The 14,557-nt window shown below is 32.1% G+C and overlaps 1 protein-coding gene across 7 annotated transcripts in view; it reads left to right on the top strand.

Annotated features, from left to right (window-relative positions):
* Positions 1 to 14,557, top strand: part of DOCK7 (dedicator of cytokinesis 7) — a 190,860-nt gene that overhangs the window by 141,608 nt on the left and 34,695 nt on the right. For all 7 annotated transcript variants that reach the window (XM_033114069.1, XM_033114071.1, XM_033114073.1 and 4 more), the window contains 4 exons: positions 1,100 to 1,269; positions 2,264 to 2,418; positions 11,099 to 11,281; positions 11,392 to 11,527. In XM_033114069.1, coding sequence (XP_032969960.1) covers positions 1,100 to 1,269; positions 2,264 to 2,418; positions 11,099 to 11,281; positions 11,392 to 11,527 — 644 coding nt within the window. The remainder of the gene's footprint in view (positions 1 to 1,099; positions 1,270 to 2,263; positions 2,419 to 11,098; positions 11,282 to 11,391; positions 11,528 to 14,557) is intronic.

The following is a 14,557-nucleotide window of genomic DNA, read 5'->3' as shown; positions in this document are numbered from 1 at the left end:
ATACACTGCACATTCAGGAAGTTATTACTGGAGAAGTTTTGTAACAGTTTATTACTAAGAGAAATACTACACAAAATAGAGGAAACTAGTTTCAAATGAATACTTATTTTCAAGATAGGGAAGGCTTATTTGAAAAAAGAAAGGAAGAGCTTAGGGGGGACATTGAAGCTTTTGAAGACAAGGTGGGGTTCATTGAACATAGGGGCAAATTACTTTCTGAGAGAAGGTACAACTTTTTCTGAGACAAAAGGAAAGATGACCTGGTAGCTATAAAGATGAAGATATGTTGAAAGATTTGGCCAGAGCAAATTCAGAGTGGCCATTCTTTCCTAAATGAAGTTGGAGGTAAGGTCTTTTATTGAGATTGATGGTGAGAGGCTTAGGAGAGGGAATGAGATCTGAAATGGCTGTCAGGTACAGCATTAAGGGCCAGTTGAAGTTGGGTGAATTTTTAATTAGAATGGTTTGTTAGTCAAAACACCTTCAATCTAAGAAAAGAGGCAAAAAAAGTGAAGGTGAGAGTGACTCTTGTTAGTGTGTTAGCTCATTAAAACTCAGGGAATTAGGAGTCTAGAAAAGTTGTAAGGGCCCAGTTGTGGTATGTGAGCGAAGAAGTTCAGTTAAATAGAGAAGTCAAATACAATCCCAGCCTATGGACTACGTGATCCATTAGGCAGAATATTTTTCTTTTAGAAAAAGGAAATAAAAGTTTATTTTTGGTAAATGTGAAAAGGTCTCACTTGATGAAATAAAATTAACAACTGCTTAAGATTTCCCTTTTCTTGCTTTAAAATATGACCATAACTGGTCTTAAGTTATTTAATATTAAAATGCATTAATAAGGAGTTAATGTAGAAAATATACAGATTTACTTCTAAGTCAATTTGTGTAGCATTTCTTTTCCCTCAATTCTTATTTTATACAGATAATTTATTAATTTTATAAAGAGAAGTGTTTTATAGGAAAGCATACAAATATGTGGCAAAGTTAAGAAGTTGAACAAAATTGTTTCAGTACCATTATTTACTGTTTGCTTTAAAAGAGATTAACTAATCTCGGTGACCTTACTGCTTCTTCTCTCCATCTTCTTTTTAAATAGACTGTTTGGATTGCATAAGAAAGTCATCAATGTGGTACACAATTTACTATCCAGTCATGACTCAGACCCACGGTACTCTGACCCCCAGATAAAGGCTCGGGTGGCCATGTTGTATCTACCTCTGATTGGCATTATCATGGAAACTGTTCCTCAGCTATATGATTTTACAGGTACTTGGTATATGTAAGACAACTTTTAAAGGCAAATTTCAACATATAAAAGTGTTAGAAAGTATCTCAAGGATAAAGATCTTATTTGAGGAAAAGAAATATAAAGAAATGTACACTGACATAAGTAAACTATAAATACCTAACCATATTACTGAAAAACTGCATCATGTGAGAGACTTCACTACAATGTTTCTGTAAGTACTTCTTATGACGAATTTTAAAATAATGATTTTGTAGCATTTCTATCCCTACCTATTAGGAAATAGGGTTTTTTTGTATACTGTTCATCTGAAGAAACAAAAAAGAAAACCTGACAAGTATGTACTACCCTCAGTGTCAATTTTATCATCTATATATAATCAAAATTAATATTCACCTGTATAACAAGAATTATGTTTATTGCTAACACTGAGTTAATAAGATGAATTTTTATTGCTTTTAAAAAAATGAAACCTATAAAGCTTTATTGCTCTTGCTTTTCATATTTAGAATTTACTTCCATTCCTTTATTTGCTCTAAAGAAAGCACTGTTAAGTTGCATAAACTAGCAATTAACCTGATAAAGGACTTGCAGTTCAATAAAAACAAAAACACTTACTGAGTACCTAATATGTATTAATAATGTCAATAGGTGCTGGTGATGCAAAGATAACCAACTCCTTGCCTTTGAAGAACTGATAGTTGAGTAGTTTTCCCAGTATTTTGATCACTAAAGTGGGTTTCCTTCACTGAAGGCAGAAATGTTTAAATTATTGTATCTTCTTTTACTAGCAAATTAAAGTTTGCTACAAAACTATGAACTATTGTTATAGGAATGAGTGAATATTTAAAATACTGTTTAGAGGAAGTAAATATAAAGATAAATATTACATGTTAACAGGGTGTGTTTTTTTTAAAGAGTAGTGGAGACTAGGAAGGGGCGTTGCATGCTCAGTAACTGCTAGTCAAGCTAAACAGAAGTTTTATTTATTTATTTTTGGATTATTTTTTCCAGAAACTCACAATCAACGAGGCAGACCAATTTGTATAGCCACTGATGATTATGAAAGTGAAAGCGGAAGCATGATAAATCAGACGGTTGCCATGGCAATTGCAGGAACATCAGTTCCTCAACTAACAAGACCTGGCAGTTTCCTCCTCGCATCAACGGTAAAAACAACCCTTCTACAGAGTTTTTTCTGGAAAAACAGATATTTAGAAGGATGTACCCTTAAATAACTGAGATTACTGTATTAGCTGAGGCAGAAGCACTCTGAGTTTAATTTATTTTGTGGAAGCACTAAGGTTCTGAGAATATTGCCTATATTGTACCAAGTTGTTTTCAAAATTACTAATTATCTCAGGGTTTATGGTGTAAAGGTCTGTATTCTGTCATTCAGAATTTTGGAAGTTGCCCTATTATATAGCCTATTTTCTTTTTTAAATCCATTTTATTCTTTATCAGCCCTAAGAAACATTCTCAGTTGTTTAGTAATTGAGAATTTTTTTTCATCTGTGAGGATTTATACTTTTTCATGTTTAAAAAATTGACATTTCCTCTGCCCCTGTAATTTTTCCCCCTTAAAGAGGGAAGGATATGGGGGTAGGGAAGAAATAAACTGCCAATAGAGTAAGCTCAAGTTCTAAAAGTTTTAAATGACTTTCTTTCAGAAAAGTGCAATATTTTTGGAAGTTGTTCTATGTAACTTAAAAAAGAGTTGTGGTAATTTACATATCAAAAGATTGACCCATTTTAAGTGTACAATTTCATGGTTTGTAATATATTTACAGAGTTGTGCAGCCATCACCACCATCTAAGTTTAGAGCCTTTCTGTCACCCCAGTAAGAACCCTTAGGTGCAGTTAGTAGTCAGTACCTATTTCTCCCCAGCCCCAGCCCCAGCCAGCAATTAATCCATTTTCTGTCTGTATAGATTTGCCTATTCTGGATATTTCATATAAATAGAATTATACATTGTGATCTTTTGTGTCTGGCTTCTTTCACTAAGCATAATGTTTTTAAGGTTCATCCATATTGTAACATGTATCAGTACTTTTTTTTTTCAATTGCCAAATAATGTTCCTATATATTAATATACCAGATTTTATCCATTTGTCAGGTGAAGATTTGAATCATTTCCACTTGTTAGCGGTTAGGAGTAATGCTGCTGTGAACATTTATGTACATGTCTTTGTGTGCATGTATGTTTTCATTTCTTTTAGGCAGATACCTAGGAGTAGATTTACTGGGTCGTGTGGTATCTCTATGTTTAACATTTTGAGAAAATTCTAATATCTTTGTTGAAGTTGCTGCACCATTTTCCATTCTCAGCAGCAAATAAAGGTCCCTATTTCTCAAAATCCTCACCAACACATTATTATCTCTTTTTTATTATAGCCACCTTAGTGGGTGTGAAGTGGTATCTCGTGATTTTGGTTTGTATTTCGCTACTGTCTCCTGATGTTCAGCATCTTTTCATTTGCTTATTGGCACATCTTTTTCTATATCTTATTTAGAGAAAAATCCATTCAAATCCTTTGCTATTTTAAAATTGTATTATTCATCTTCTTGTTATTGACTTGAAAGAGTTCTTTATATGTTCTGGGTACAACTAACTCCCTTATATGTGATTTGCAAATATTTTCCCCCATTCGGTGGAATATCTTTTCACTCTCTTGACGGTGTCATTTGAAGTGCAAAAGTTTTTAATTTTGATGAATTCTAGTTTATCAATATTTTTATTTTATCACATGTACTTTTGGCATTATACATAAAAAGAATATGTACATGTACAAATTAAAGTAGAATAATAGAAGAAACAACAGTGTACCTACCACCAGCTTCAGAAATAGCACATTGCAAATACCTAGGAGGTTCTCAGTCTGCCTTCAGTTAGCCCACTCTCCCCCCTCAAAATGACCACTATTCTCAATTTTATTGACCTTGCTTTTCATTTGTTAAAACTCTTCTTATGTGAAATATACTACACATGAACTAGGACATGAAGCATCAATGTATAAGTTTATAAAATATTATGAAATGAACACCTTTATAACCACCACTGAAGACAAAATATAGAACATTGGCTGCCTTCCAGAAATTCTTAGCTTGCTCTTCTCTACCACAGCTATCCACCAAGCTCCCATTATCCTGACTAATGAAGTAATTGCTTAATTTTGTTTATAGTTTTACCATCTAAGTTCACATCCCTAAATACTATAGTTTTACATTATGTCTTTAGTAGTCATCTGTGTTACAAACTGTAGCTATAATTAACTGATTTTTATTTCTGTATGATACTCCACTGTCTGACTATAGATCAATTTATTTATCCATTCTATAGATGCATAAATGGTTTCTGATCTTTGGTTATTACAAATAGCAGTCCTATAGATTATTTTATATGTGTCCTGTATGCATTTATATATTTTTATTTAAAGTATATCCTAGGAGTGGAACTTGGTGGGTCATAGAATATGTGTATCTTCATCTTTACCAGATACATCGGGGTGTTTCCTAAAGTGTTCATCTCAGTTTACACTTGCACCTACAGTATGAGAGTTTCCATTCCTTCACATGTTCATCAGCACTTAGAATTTTCAGACTTTTCAATTTTTGTCAGTCTGGTAATTTATAGTTCTATTTCATTTTCCTGATGTCTTTATCAGGGTATGTACTGTTTCATATGTATGTTGGCCATTTGGATTTTGTCTTTTGAAGTGTCTAAAGTTTTGGGGCCATTTTCCATTGGATTGTCTGCCTTATGATTTGCAGGAGTTTATATGTTCTGGATTAAGTCTGTTGTCAATTATAAGTGGTTCAAATATTTATTTTATGTGGCTTGCTTTTTCACACACTTAATGGTGAGTGGTGATTAGAGTCTTATTTCAGAATACTTAAATTTGTCAATCTTTTCCTGGTGTTTTATATTTTTTTAAAATTTTTTTCTATTCCAGGATTTTGATAGTATTTTCCTATGTTATTTTCTAAGATCTTATTTTGTTCTTCCTTTTATATGTAACACTACCCTATCTGGAATTGATTTTTTATGAACAGTGGAATTTGGGGGTCCAGGTTCATTAACTTTATGTATTATATCATATTATCGCAACATCATTTATTTAAAGACAGTATTTTCCGTACTGCTCTGGAGGAAACTGTATATGGTCTATCAAGTAGAGAAATTGCTCATGCATTTTTTAAAAATTTCTTGACTAATTCTTGGTCCTTTGTATTTCTACATACATTTTAGAATCAGCTTCTGAAGTTTCACTAAAATAAGTAAACAAAAACCAATGAACTCTTTGGGATGTGGGTTGAGATTGTACTGAATCTATGGATTAGTTTTGGGGAACATTGATATGTTTAGATTGTTGAAACTCCTAATCCTTGAACATGATAGATTGCGTCATTGTTTAGGCCTTCTTTAATGTCTATGAAAATGTAAACTTATAGTTTGCACCAAAGAGGCCTAGTGCATTTTCTGTAGATGTAATTTTCGTCCTTGATATTTTTTCTTACATCTTTATTATATCTGATATAATAAAATACATGTAATTGTATATAATGTTACGTTCTTATGAATGTCATCTTTTAAAAAAATTCTATTTTCTAACTGTTGATTGCTTTTATGTGGAAATAAAATTGATTTTATACAATGATGTTTATTTCCTGCAGAATTGCTAATCTAATAACCTATGTAAGATCTTTTTTTCTATATACAAAATTACATCATCTGTGAATAATGATAGTTTTGTTTCTTCCTTTCAATTTTTTTTCATAATTTATTTTACCTGCTAGGGCCTCCAATACAATAGTTGGCATCCTTAAAGGGGAAATTTGCAACATTTTGTTCTTAAACATATGTGCTATAATTTCTTTCTCTTTTTAGATACCCTCTTATTATATTATGGAAGTTCTCTTCTGTTCCTAGTTTGCTAAGAGTTTTGTTTTTCAGTTATGAATAGTTGTTGAATTTTATCATGCTTTTTTTGCATCCATTGAGACAGTGATGTCATTTTGCTTTTTGATCTTTTAACTGTGACCCCTTTCAATTGATTTTCTAATGTTAAACCTACCATGAATTCCTGAATAAAACCCAGTTTTTTCATTATTGTACGTCAATGGATTTGGTTTGCTCTATTGTTTAAGATTTTTGCTATATTTTACTATAAGATTATTGCTGTATTTGTTTAAGATTTGTGTATCTATGTTTGTAGTAAGATTGCCTGTAATTTTTCTTTCTCATAATCTTCTTTTCAGGTTTCGGAATCGGGGTTAAGTTAGCCAATTAAAATTAGCTGGGAAGTTTTCCCTTTTATAATGTTCTCTGCAAGTACTTGTTTAAAATTGGAATTACTTCTTCCTGGAATATTTGAAGAACTTGTGGGTGAAGCCATCTGTACCTGCAGTTTTCTCCTTCCTTCCTTCCTTCCTTCCTTCCTTCCTTCCTTCCTTCCTTCCTTCCTTCCTTCCTTCCTTCCTTCCTTCCTTCCTTCCTTCCTTCCTTCCTTCCTTCCTGTTTTAGACTTACTGATTTAATTTCTTTAATGACTATAAGAATTTTCAAGTTTTCCATTTTTTTTTAAACTGGTTTCTGAAAATTTTATTGTAATAGAAATTTATTCAAATTTTTTGACACATATGGAATTGTTCCAAATATTTTCTCTGGTCTTTTTAATCTTTCTATAATATCTGTGGTAGATGTAAATGTTTTCATTTCTGTGACTGGCTTTTTGTTTGTTTTGTCTTAAATCAGTCTTAACAGAAATTTGTATGTATCTTTAGTCATAAAAAAATGATTTAGGGGCAATGTCAATCCTCATCTTTGAGTATTTATTTTTATTACTACTGTCTTCTACTTTCTTTGGGTTTATATTGGGTGTTCTTTTTCTAACTTCTTGAGATAGATGCTTAACTGCCTAGTTTTCATCCTTTCTTTGATACATATTTTCAGCTTACACATTTCTTTTAATTATCATTTTAGTTACATGCCACAATTTATACGTAGCATTTTCATTATTCAGTTCAAAATATATTTATTTAATGTTCATTATGATTTCTTTTAGACTTTTGGGCTATTAAAGTTTTTTTTTGTTTTAAAATTTCCAGTCACATGAAAATTTCTAGTAATCTTTTTGTTTCTGATTTTGTCCTAATTGCATGATTAGATAACTTACTCTGTATAATTTCTGTTTGTTATATTTGTGACAAGTGGTTTTATGGTCTAGTATACAGTCAGTTTCTGCAAGTACCTCATGTATTCTAAAAGAATGAATATTCTTCAGTTATTTACAATGTTCTGTATTTGTCTATTATGCCCATTACATCAGATTTATTGATTCTGTTGTTTAAATCTTTCTCTTCATTGAATTCTGTCTGTTTATTCTAATATCCCATACTACTGTGGTTTTGTAATTTCTACTTGTCATTTTGTCAGATCTTGTTCTACTTCCTTTGAGACCTTATTACAAAATATCTAATAATTTTAAGCTATTACACGTTTTTGATGGACTTTACCTTTTATCAACATGAACCATGGTATTTTTTTTGCGTTAAAGTCTATTTTGTATATTAGTATAGCTATGCTAAGTTTCTTATCCCTAGAATATATACCGCATGAGTTTTTCCATCCTTTCACTTTCAGTGTTTTTTCTTATGTTTTAAATGTTTGAAACATATTTTAGATGTGTGTTTTATACACAAAATCTAGTTAGATTTTTGTCTTATATTTTTAAAATCTGGTCTCTTTCTCTTTCAAGAATCTGGTTTCTTTATCTGGTCTTCTAGTCTTTCACTAGACTTTAAATCCATTTTCATTTAGTATAAAGTTTAATGCACTTAAGATTTTAATTTTACTTGTTGTCCCACCCATTATGATTTTCTTTATGTCTCATTTATTGTCTTCTTTTGAATTGTTTTTGCCTCATCCCACGATTGCCTCTCTATTAGTTTAGAAGTTATATATTCTATTTCTCTTTTCGTGATTATATTACATATCACATTATGCTTCCTTAAATTAAATTCCAGTCAAATGTAAATCATTACCTTTATATTTACTTTGTTTAACACAAGGATCTTAAAACAGGTTGACTATTTACCATTCTCTCTGCTTAAATGCTACTATTCCTATGCATTTTAATTTTGCATATCATTAAACCTCACACTACATTATTATTTTTCTGGCTATATAGAGTCAGTTATTTAGATTTACCCATGTGTTCACCACTTTATTTGCTCTTCATTCTTTCCCAAATTTTTGATCTTCTGTAAGACAGATTTTTCTTCTTTTGAAATAGGTCCTTTAGAATTTTTAAACAATGGTGATGAATTCCCTGTGTTGCTTTGAAAAATGTCTTTATCTGACCTTCATTATTTAGGATTTAAAAAAATTTTGTTTAGAAATAGCATCTGAGTTTTCTCTTAGCATGCTGATGGCATTGTTCCCATTGTCTTCTCATTTCCATTGATGCTTTTGATAAGTCAGCTGTGTCAAACTATTGCTTCTTGGAAGATAATTTTTTTTTTCCATCTTGCTTCTTTATGTTACTCTCCTTAAAATTGATTTTGTGTGGTTTCACTCTGTTGATTATAGTTTTGAATTACATTTATTCTGCTTGATATTTTTTGGACTTCTTAAATCCATGGTTCAGCATCTTTTTTCTAATCTGTGAATCTCTTGGCTATTATCTGCTCAAATATGTCCTCTTCTCCATTCTGTCTTTGTATTCCAGTTGAACATACACGTATATTAGTTCTTTTTATTGCATTGTCTATGTCTGTACTCTTCCGTATATTCCATCTTTTTGTTAACTTGTCCTTCATGCTGGTTGTTTCTTTTGATCTACCTTTCAGTTTACTAATTCTTTCCTTAACTGTAACTAATATTATATTAAAAAAATCCCTTGAGTTCATGGATTTTGGTTATTGTGTAATTTTTTTCAATTTTTCTAAATTCTGTTTTTTTTTCAAAAATGTTTTTCTTTGTACTTTCAAGCTTTCTGCAAATTTTTAAGTATTTTTTGGGGGGCAGCTGTGCATAGAAAGTATCATTTTATTGTCTGATAATTTCAATGTCTCAAGTCTTTGTGAACCTATTTTTGTTGTCTGTTTTGGCAGTTCTCACTCATGATGTATTGCTTCCTTGTGTGCCTGGTTCTTTGACTATGTACTGGGCTTTATATTTGCAATATCATTCCTAGGATGGTGTATAATAAAAGTCTCTTCCTTCAGAGAAGATTCATTGATTGGTAATACTAGAGCAGAATTCAGAACTATTCTTTTTTTAAATGCCTTTGGAGAATAGGGCAAACTGCCCCTCAGCCATTTTTTGGGAAGGTTTAATTCTCTCTTGGAACCTTGTTGAAAAAGACTGTTGTGGATACTAATCTCAGGTTGATTTTATATGCACCAGCTTACCACTAATTCACGATGTGCCTTTTCTATCTATCTATCTATCTATCTATCTATCTATCTATCTATCTATCTATCTATCTAAATGAACACACATTCCTAATTTTAATGTAGGGAAATAGGACCATCTCTTTGTGGTTTATGGTTTATGCTTTTTAGGTGTTATTTAAGAAATTCTGTCCTACCCCCAGGATCATAAATATACTCTCTTGTATTTCCTTCTAAAAGTTTTAAAGTTTTATGTTTTACATTTAAGTTCTTCCTTTGTCTGGAATTTATTTTTTATACAATGGTGTGAAGTAGGAATCTACTTTTATTTTTTTCTCTAGGGAATCAGTTATCTCAATGCCATTTATTGTACAGTCTATCCATCCACCACTGATCCATAGTGCCAGCTCTATTATATATCAGATTTTTATATATTCATAGGATTTTTTTTGTGCTTCCTATTCTATTTCATTGCACTATAGTTCTATCCATATCCATAGTTTGATAGATATCAAACTATCTTAATTATTCTAATTCTTTAGTAAATCCTACCTAGTCCTTCCTCAAGAGTATCTTGGCTATTCTTGACCCTTTGCTCTTCCCCATTAAAATTTTAATTAACTTCTCAACTCCCAGGAAAAACCTGGCCAGGAATTTGATTGGAATTGCAATGATCCTATGGAACAATTTGGGGAAAATCTGACATCTTTCCATCACTGAGTCTTTTTCATGTTTGTTTGCCTTTCTTCAAAATGTGTCACTGTGTTATTGGCAATTTATATGGGGGTGTAAGAAATGTTAGTGTATACCTGTTTGTCAAATTCAGGATAATTTAGTCAATGTGTTTATGCATACCTGAAAGTTCAGCTATATAAAGTACTGGTTTCTTTCAAATAAAGAAGCATTTTCCTTTTCAGAGAGGTTGTGGAATTGGGGGTGGGGGTCAAAGCTATGTGTGCCCAGGTCAGAGTCAGTGTTGCACAGTGGTGAGTTTATGTAGGTGCATTAGTTTACATACGCGTGCATCCATGAGAGGTAGTAAACACAGTTGATAAGAGCTTGATCTCTGGAGCCAAACTTTCTGCATTTGAATTCCAGTCCCACCATTTACTGCAAAATACTTGTTTAAAATATTTAACTTCTTGGTGTCTTAGTTTTCTGTCTCTAAGATGGCATGAGCCATAGTATTTATCTCTTTGGATGGTTGCAAGGGACAAATAAATTAATATGCATAAAATGCCAGGAGAAGTTCATTAAACTTCAGGACCTTAAGTTTAAGGATCTATATATGACTTACACAAGTATTGTCTAAATCAAATGGTTCTTTTTAAATATATTTGATTTTTAGGAAATTTTCATTTTATTGCTTTTAGGAGAAAACAACTGACAGTCGCAGAAAAAGAAATAGTCATTGATCATTCTGTCTCCTTCTACTGCTCTTTATTTTCAGAGTGGCAGGCAATACACTACCTTTTCAGCAGAATCAAGTCGGAGCCTTTTGATCTGTCTACTTTGGGTTCTCAAGAATGCAGATGAGACAGTTCTACAGAAGTGGTTTACGGATCTCTCAGTCCTGCAACTAAACCGGTTATTAGATCTGCTTTACCTCTGTGTGTCTTGCTTTGAATACAAAGTAAGTGATCATTATACTATCATTGTAAAGAGGAACAAGAAAGGAAACATGGAAAAAGAAGAACATTTTCTCAGTGCCTCTTCTTTCCTTTTCTAATGTTTAAATTTTAGGGAAAGAAAGTGTTTGAAAGAATGAATAGTTTGACCTTTAAGAAATCAAAAGACATGAGAGCAAAGCTTGAAGAAGCTATTCTTGGGAGCATAGGTGCTAGGCAAGAAATGGTGCGCCGAAGCCGAGGACAGCTTGGTACGTACACAATATCTTCTCCTTCTGGTGAGAATTTTTTCAAGTTCCTTGAAGTGTATAATGATCATTGTTCCAAGTCATTAACGACAATTCTAAACTTAAAAAAAAAAGTGTTTTAAATATAACTGTGAATTAACCTGAATAAACACTTCTCTGCAGGAATTCAAGTTAGACTTCTGCGTTAAGTAGGGTAAACGTACTTCCTGATTTGCTCTGGATAGTCTCATTTATTGCTCTTGCCCTTGTGTGATTATTAATAGCATCCCTTATTTTAAAAAAATAGACTTTTTTTTAGAGCAGTTTTAGGTTCACAGCAAAATTGAGGCTCAGGTACAGAGACTCCCCACATGCCCCCTGCCCCCACACATGCACAGCCCCCCCCATTATCACCGTCCCCACCAGAGTGGTGCATTTACTGCAACTTATGAACCTACACTGACCCATCATAATTACCCAGAGTCTGTAGTTTACATTAGGATTCACGCTTGGTGTCCTACATTCTATATGGCATCAGTCTTTACTCTTAAAAATCTCCTAATTTGCACAGTGAATGAATACATTTAAGGTGAAGGTATTGCCTATCAAGCTCAAATATTAGGCAGAAAAAAACGGTTCAGTAGTCTTAAAGGCTTGTTTCTAATCCCAGATCTACTATTCAGTAGCCCTATAACCTCGGCCAAGTCACTTAATCTCTTCACTTTTCTTTTCCTCATCCACTTGTGATTGTTTTGCACATTTAAAAGGTACTGTAACTAAATGATCTGATCTTTGTGGGGACCATGTGTATGTAAATATTTTGTAAATTCTAAAGTGACATACAAATAAGATTGTTGCTGAGAGCCCCGTAAGGTCAGGGACATGGCTTAGTCATCTGTGTACATGACACATGCTGACAGTTCCATATAGATTTGTTAACTTAAAATATGACTGTACCTTGACATGAACATTTTTTAATTATTGTTTTCTGAAAGGCCATTAACACAGTGATCTTTTATTGAAGTGAACTTAAATATCTTTTATATGCTGTGTGTGTTTGGAATTTAGTAATGAATAATACAAAGTCTTTGTCTTTAATGGAATTGGAATTAATAGAACAGTTTTTTTCACTTTAGTTACTGACAGTTTACAGTAGACCTGTGTGTTTTCTTTTAACTCATTTATTATGTACAACATCCTCTAAAAAAGTATTAAAATTAACTTTTATCTAGGTCAGTTAATTATTACCAAAACTTAATAACTAATTATCTCCAACTATAAGATAAAGAAAATAAAACTCCTGGAGGTAAATACCTTGCCTAAGATTATAAACTAAGTGACAGAACCAGGATCTTTTGACTTCCGATGTAGTGTTCTTTATATCATATCATAGCATTTTCTGAAGTTTGCTGTTGGAAAGAGTGGAACTATTAACAATATGTGTGTTACATTTTTAAACCTGTGGCCTTAGGACAGTTATCATTGTTTGAATGTAAGAATTGAATTTCTATATGTGGAATCCAAAACAAACAAACAAACAAAAATTGAACTCGTAGATACAGAAAACAAGTGGTTGCTGGGGTGGGAGTGAGAAGAGGGTAAAAAGGTCCAAACTTTCAGTTATAAAATACATGAGTACTCAGGATACAATGTACAGCATGGTGACTGTAGTTAATAATACTATGTTGTATATTTGAAAACTCAGACAGTAGATCTTAGTTCTCATCATAAGAAAAAATATGTAACTGTGGGGTGATGGATGTTACTATACTTATTGTGGTAATCATTTTATAATATATACATGTATCAAATAATTATGTTGTACACTTGAAACTAATGCTATATGTCAGTTAAAAAAAGAGTTGAACTTCTTGTCTCATTAAAATTAAGCCTTTGTAATTCTTATTTACTTTTGAGCAGTTAACCTAAGTCACCTAATGATAAACATTCTTAAGGAGATGAGAGACAATTTCATGAAAAAAAGTAATGATAAAAATGTAAATAGATCACAGATAATTTATTTTGTTAACTGTCCTAATATAGGCATATCATTTTTGCTTTCTTTCACAGAATTTCTTAGAGATTTCAAAATAAAAAAGAAGAAAAGAGCAAAGGAAGTTCTATTTGACTTCTGAATTTTAATTTTCATTTTTCGTTTCATCCCAATTAAAGTCTCATGTTTTTCAAAAAACAAAGTTAGTTTTCTCATTGAAAGCCTGAAGTTATAACTGATTCTATTGTTTAAATGTGTATTTATCCACAATTTCCAATGCCTTCTCTACTTCTGCTGGATTTGTATGAATCAATTCTATTGCTGTGGCCCCTTGAAAGGAGCCCATCCTGTTCAATGTGCCTTCCATGCAAGACAACTGTCTGGAGAAAGCCCTTATCTTTTTCTTGTCCTGCCTTCTGTGGACCAAAAGAAGTAATAACTTTAGGAATTCTTTTTATATTCTTTACTTATGAAACAAAAACTTACTGAGCTCTCAAAATGTGCCAGAAACTTTGTCAGCCCTGGACATAAAATGGTAGACAAAAGAGGCATAATCTCTGTTCTTAGTATCTTATATTCTTATGGTCATAAGTGCTATGGAGAGAAATAAAGCAAATTAAAAAGAAAGGAAGTGTTGGAGAATTGGAGAAGGCCTTTGTTCAGAAGTGGTGAATGATTGTTCTTCCCACATTTTCATTGGCCAATCATGTAAAAGGAACAACAACCATTGCACAGGTCCCATTGAGGAACATGTATAGTGAGACTACACATAACACACACAACTGGTGGTGTAAGCAAGAGGAAGAGTGGTAGGAAATAAGGTCATAACATATAGATATGGTTAAGATTTTGAGACAATCAGTGTTAGAAAATTTGCTTATTTAAAAAGGTTTTTTTATATCACATATAGCAAATCTGTAATAGTTGTGAAAACTTTTAATAAAAAGCACATAATCAAGTTTTTTCCATTTGTATTGAAGATAAAATGGCTGTATATAAAATTAATAACATTGTGAAGTGTTTCTTACATGTTTACAAATATACATATACGTGGTCCTACT

This window comes from Rhinolophus ferrumequinum, chromosome 9 (genome assembly GCF_004115265.2).
Source record: "Rhinolophus ferrumequinum isolate MPI-CBG mRhiFer1 chromosome 9, mRhiFer1_v1.p, whole genome shotgun sequence".
NCBI lineage: Eukaryota > Metazoa > Chordata > Mammalia > Chiroptera > Rhinolophidae > Rhinolophus > Rhinolophus ferrumequinum.
This window is presented reverse-complemented; position numbering and strand designations above follow the sequence as displayed.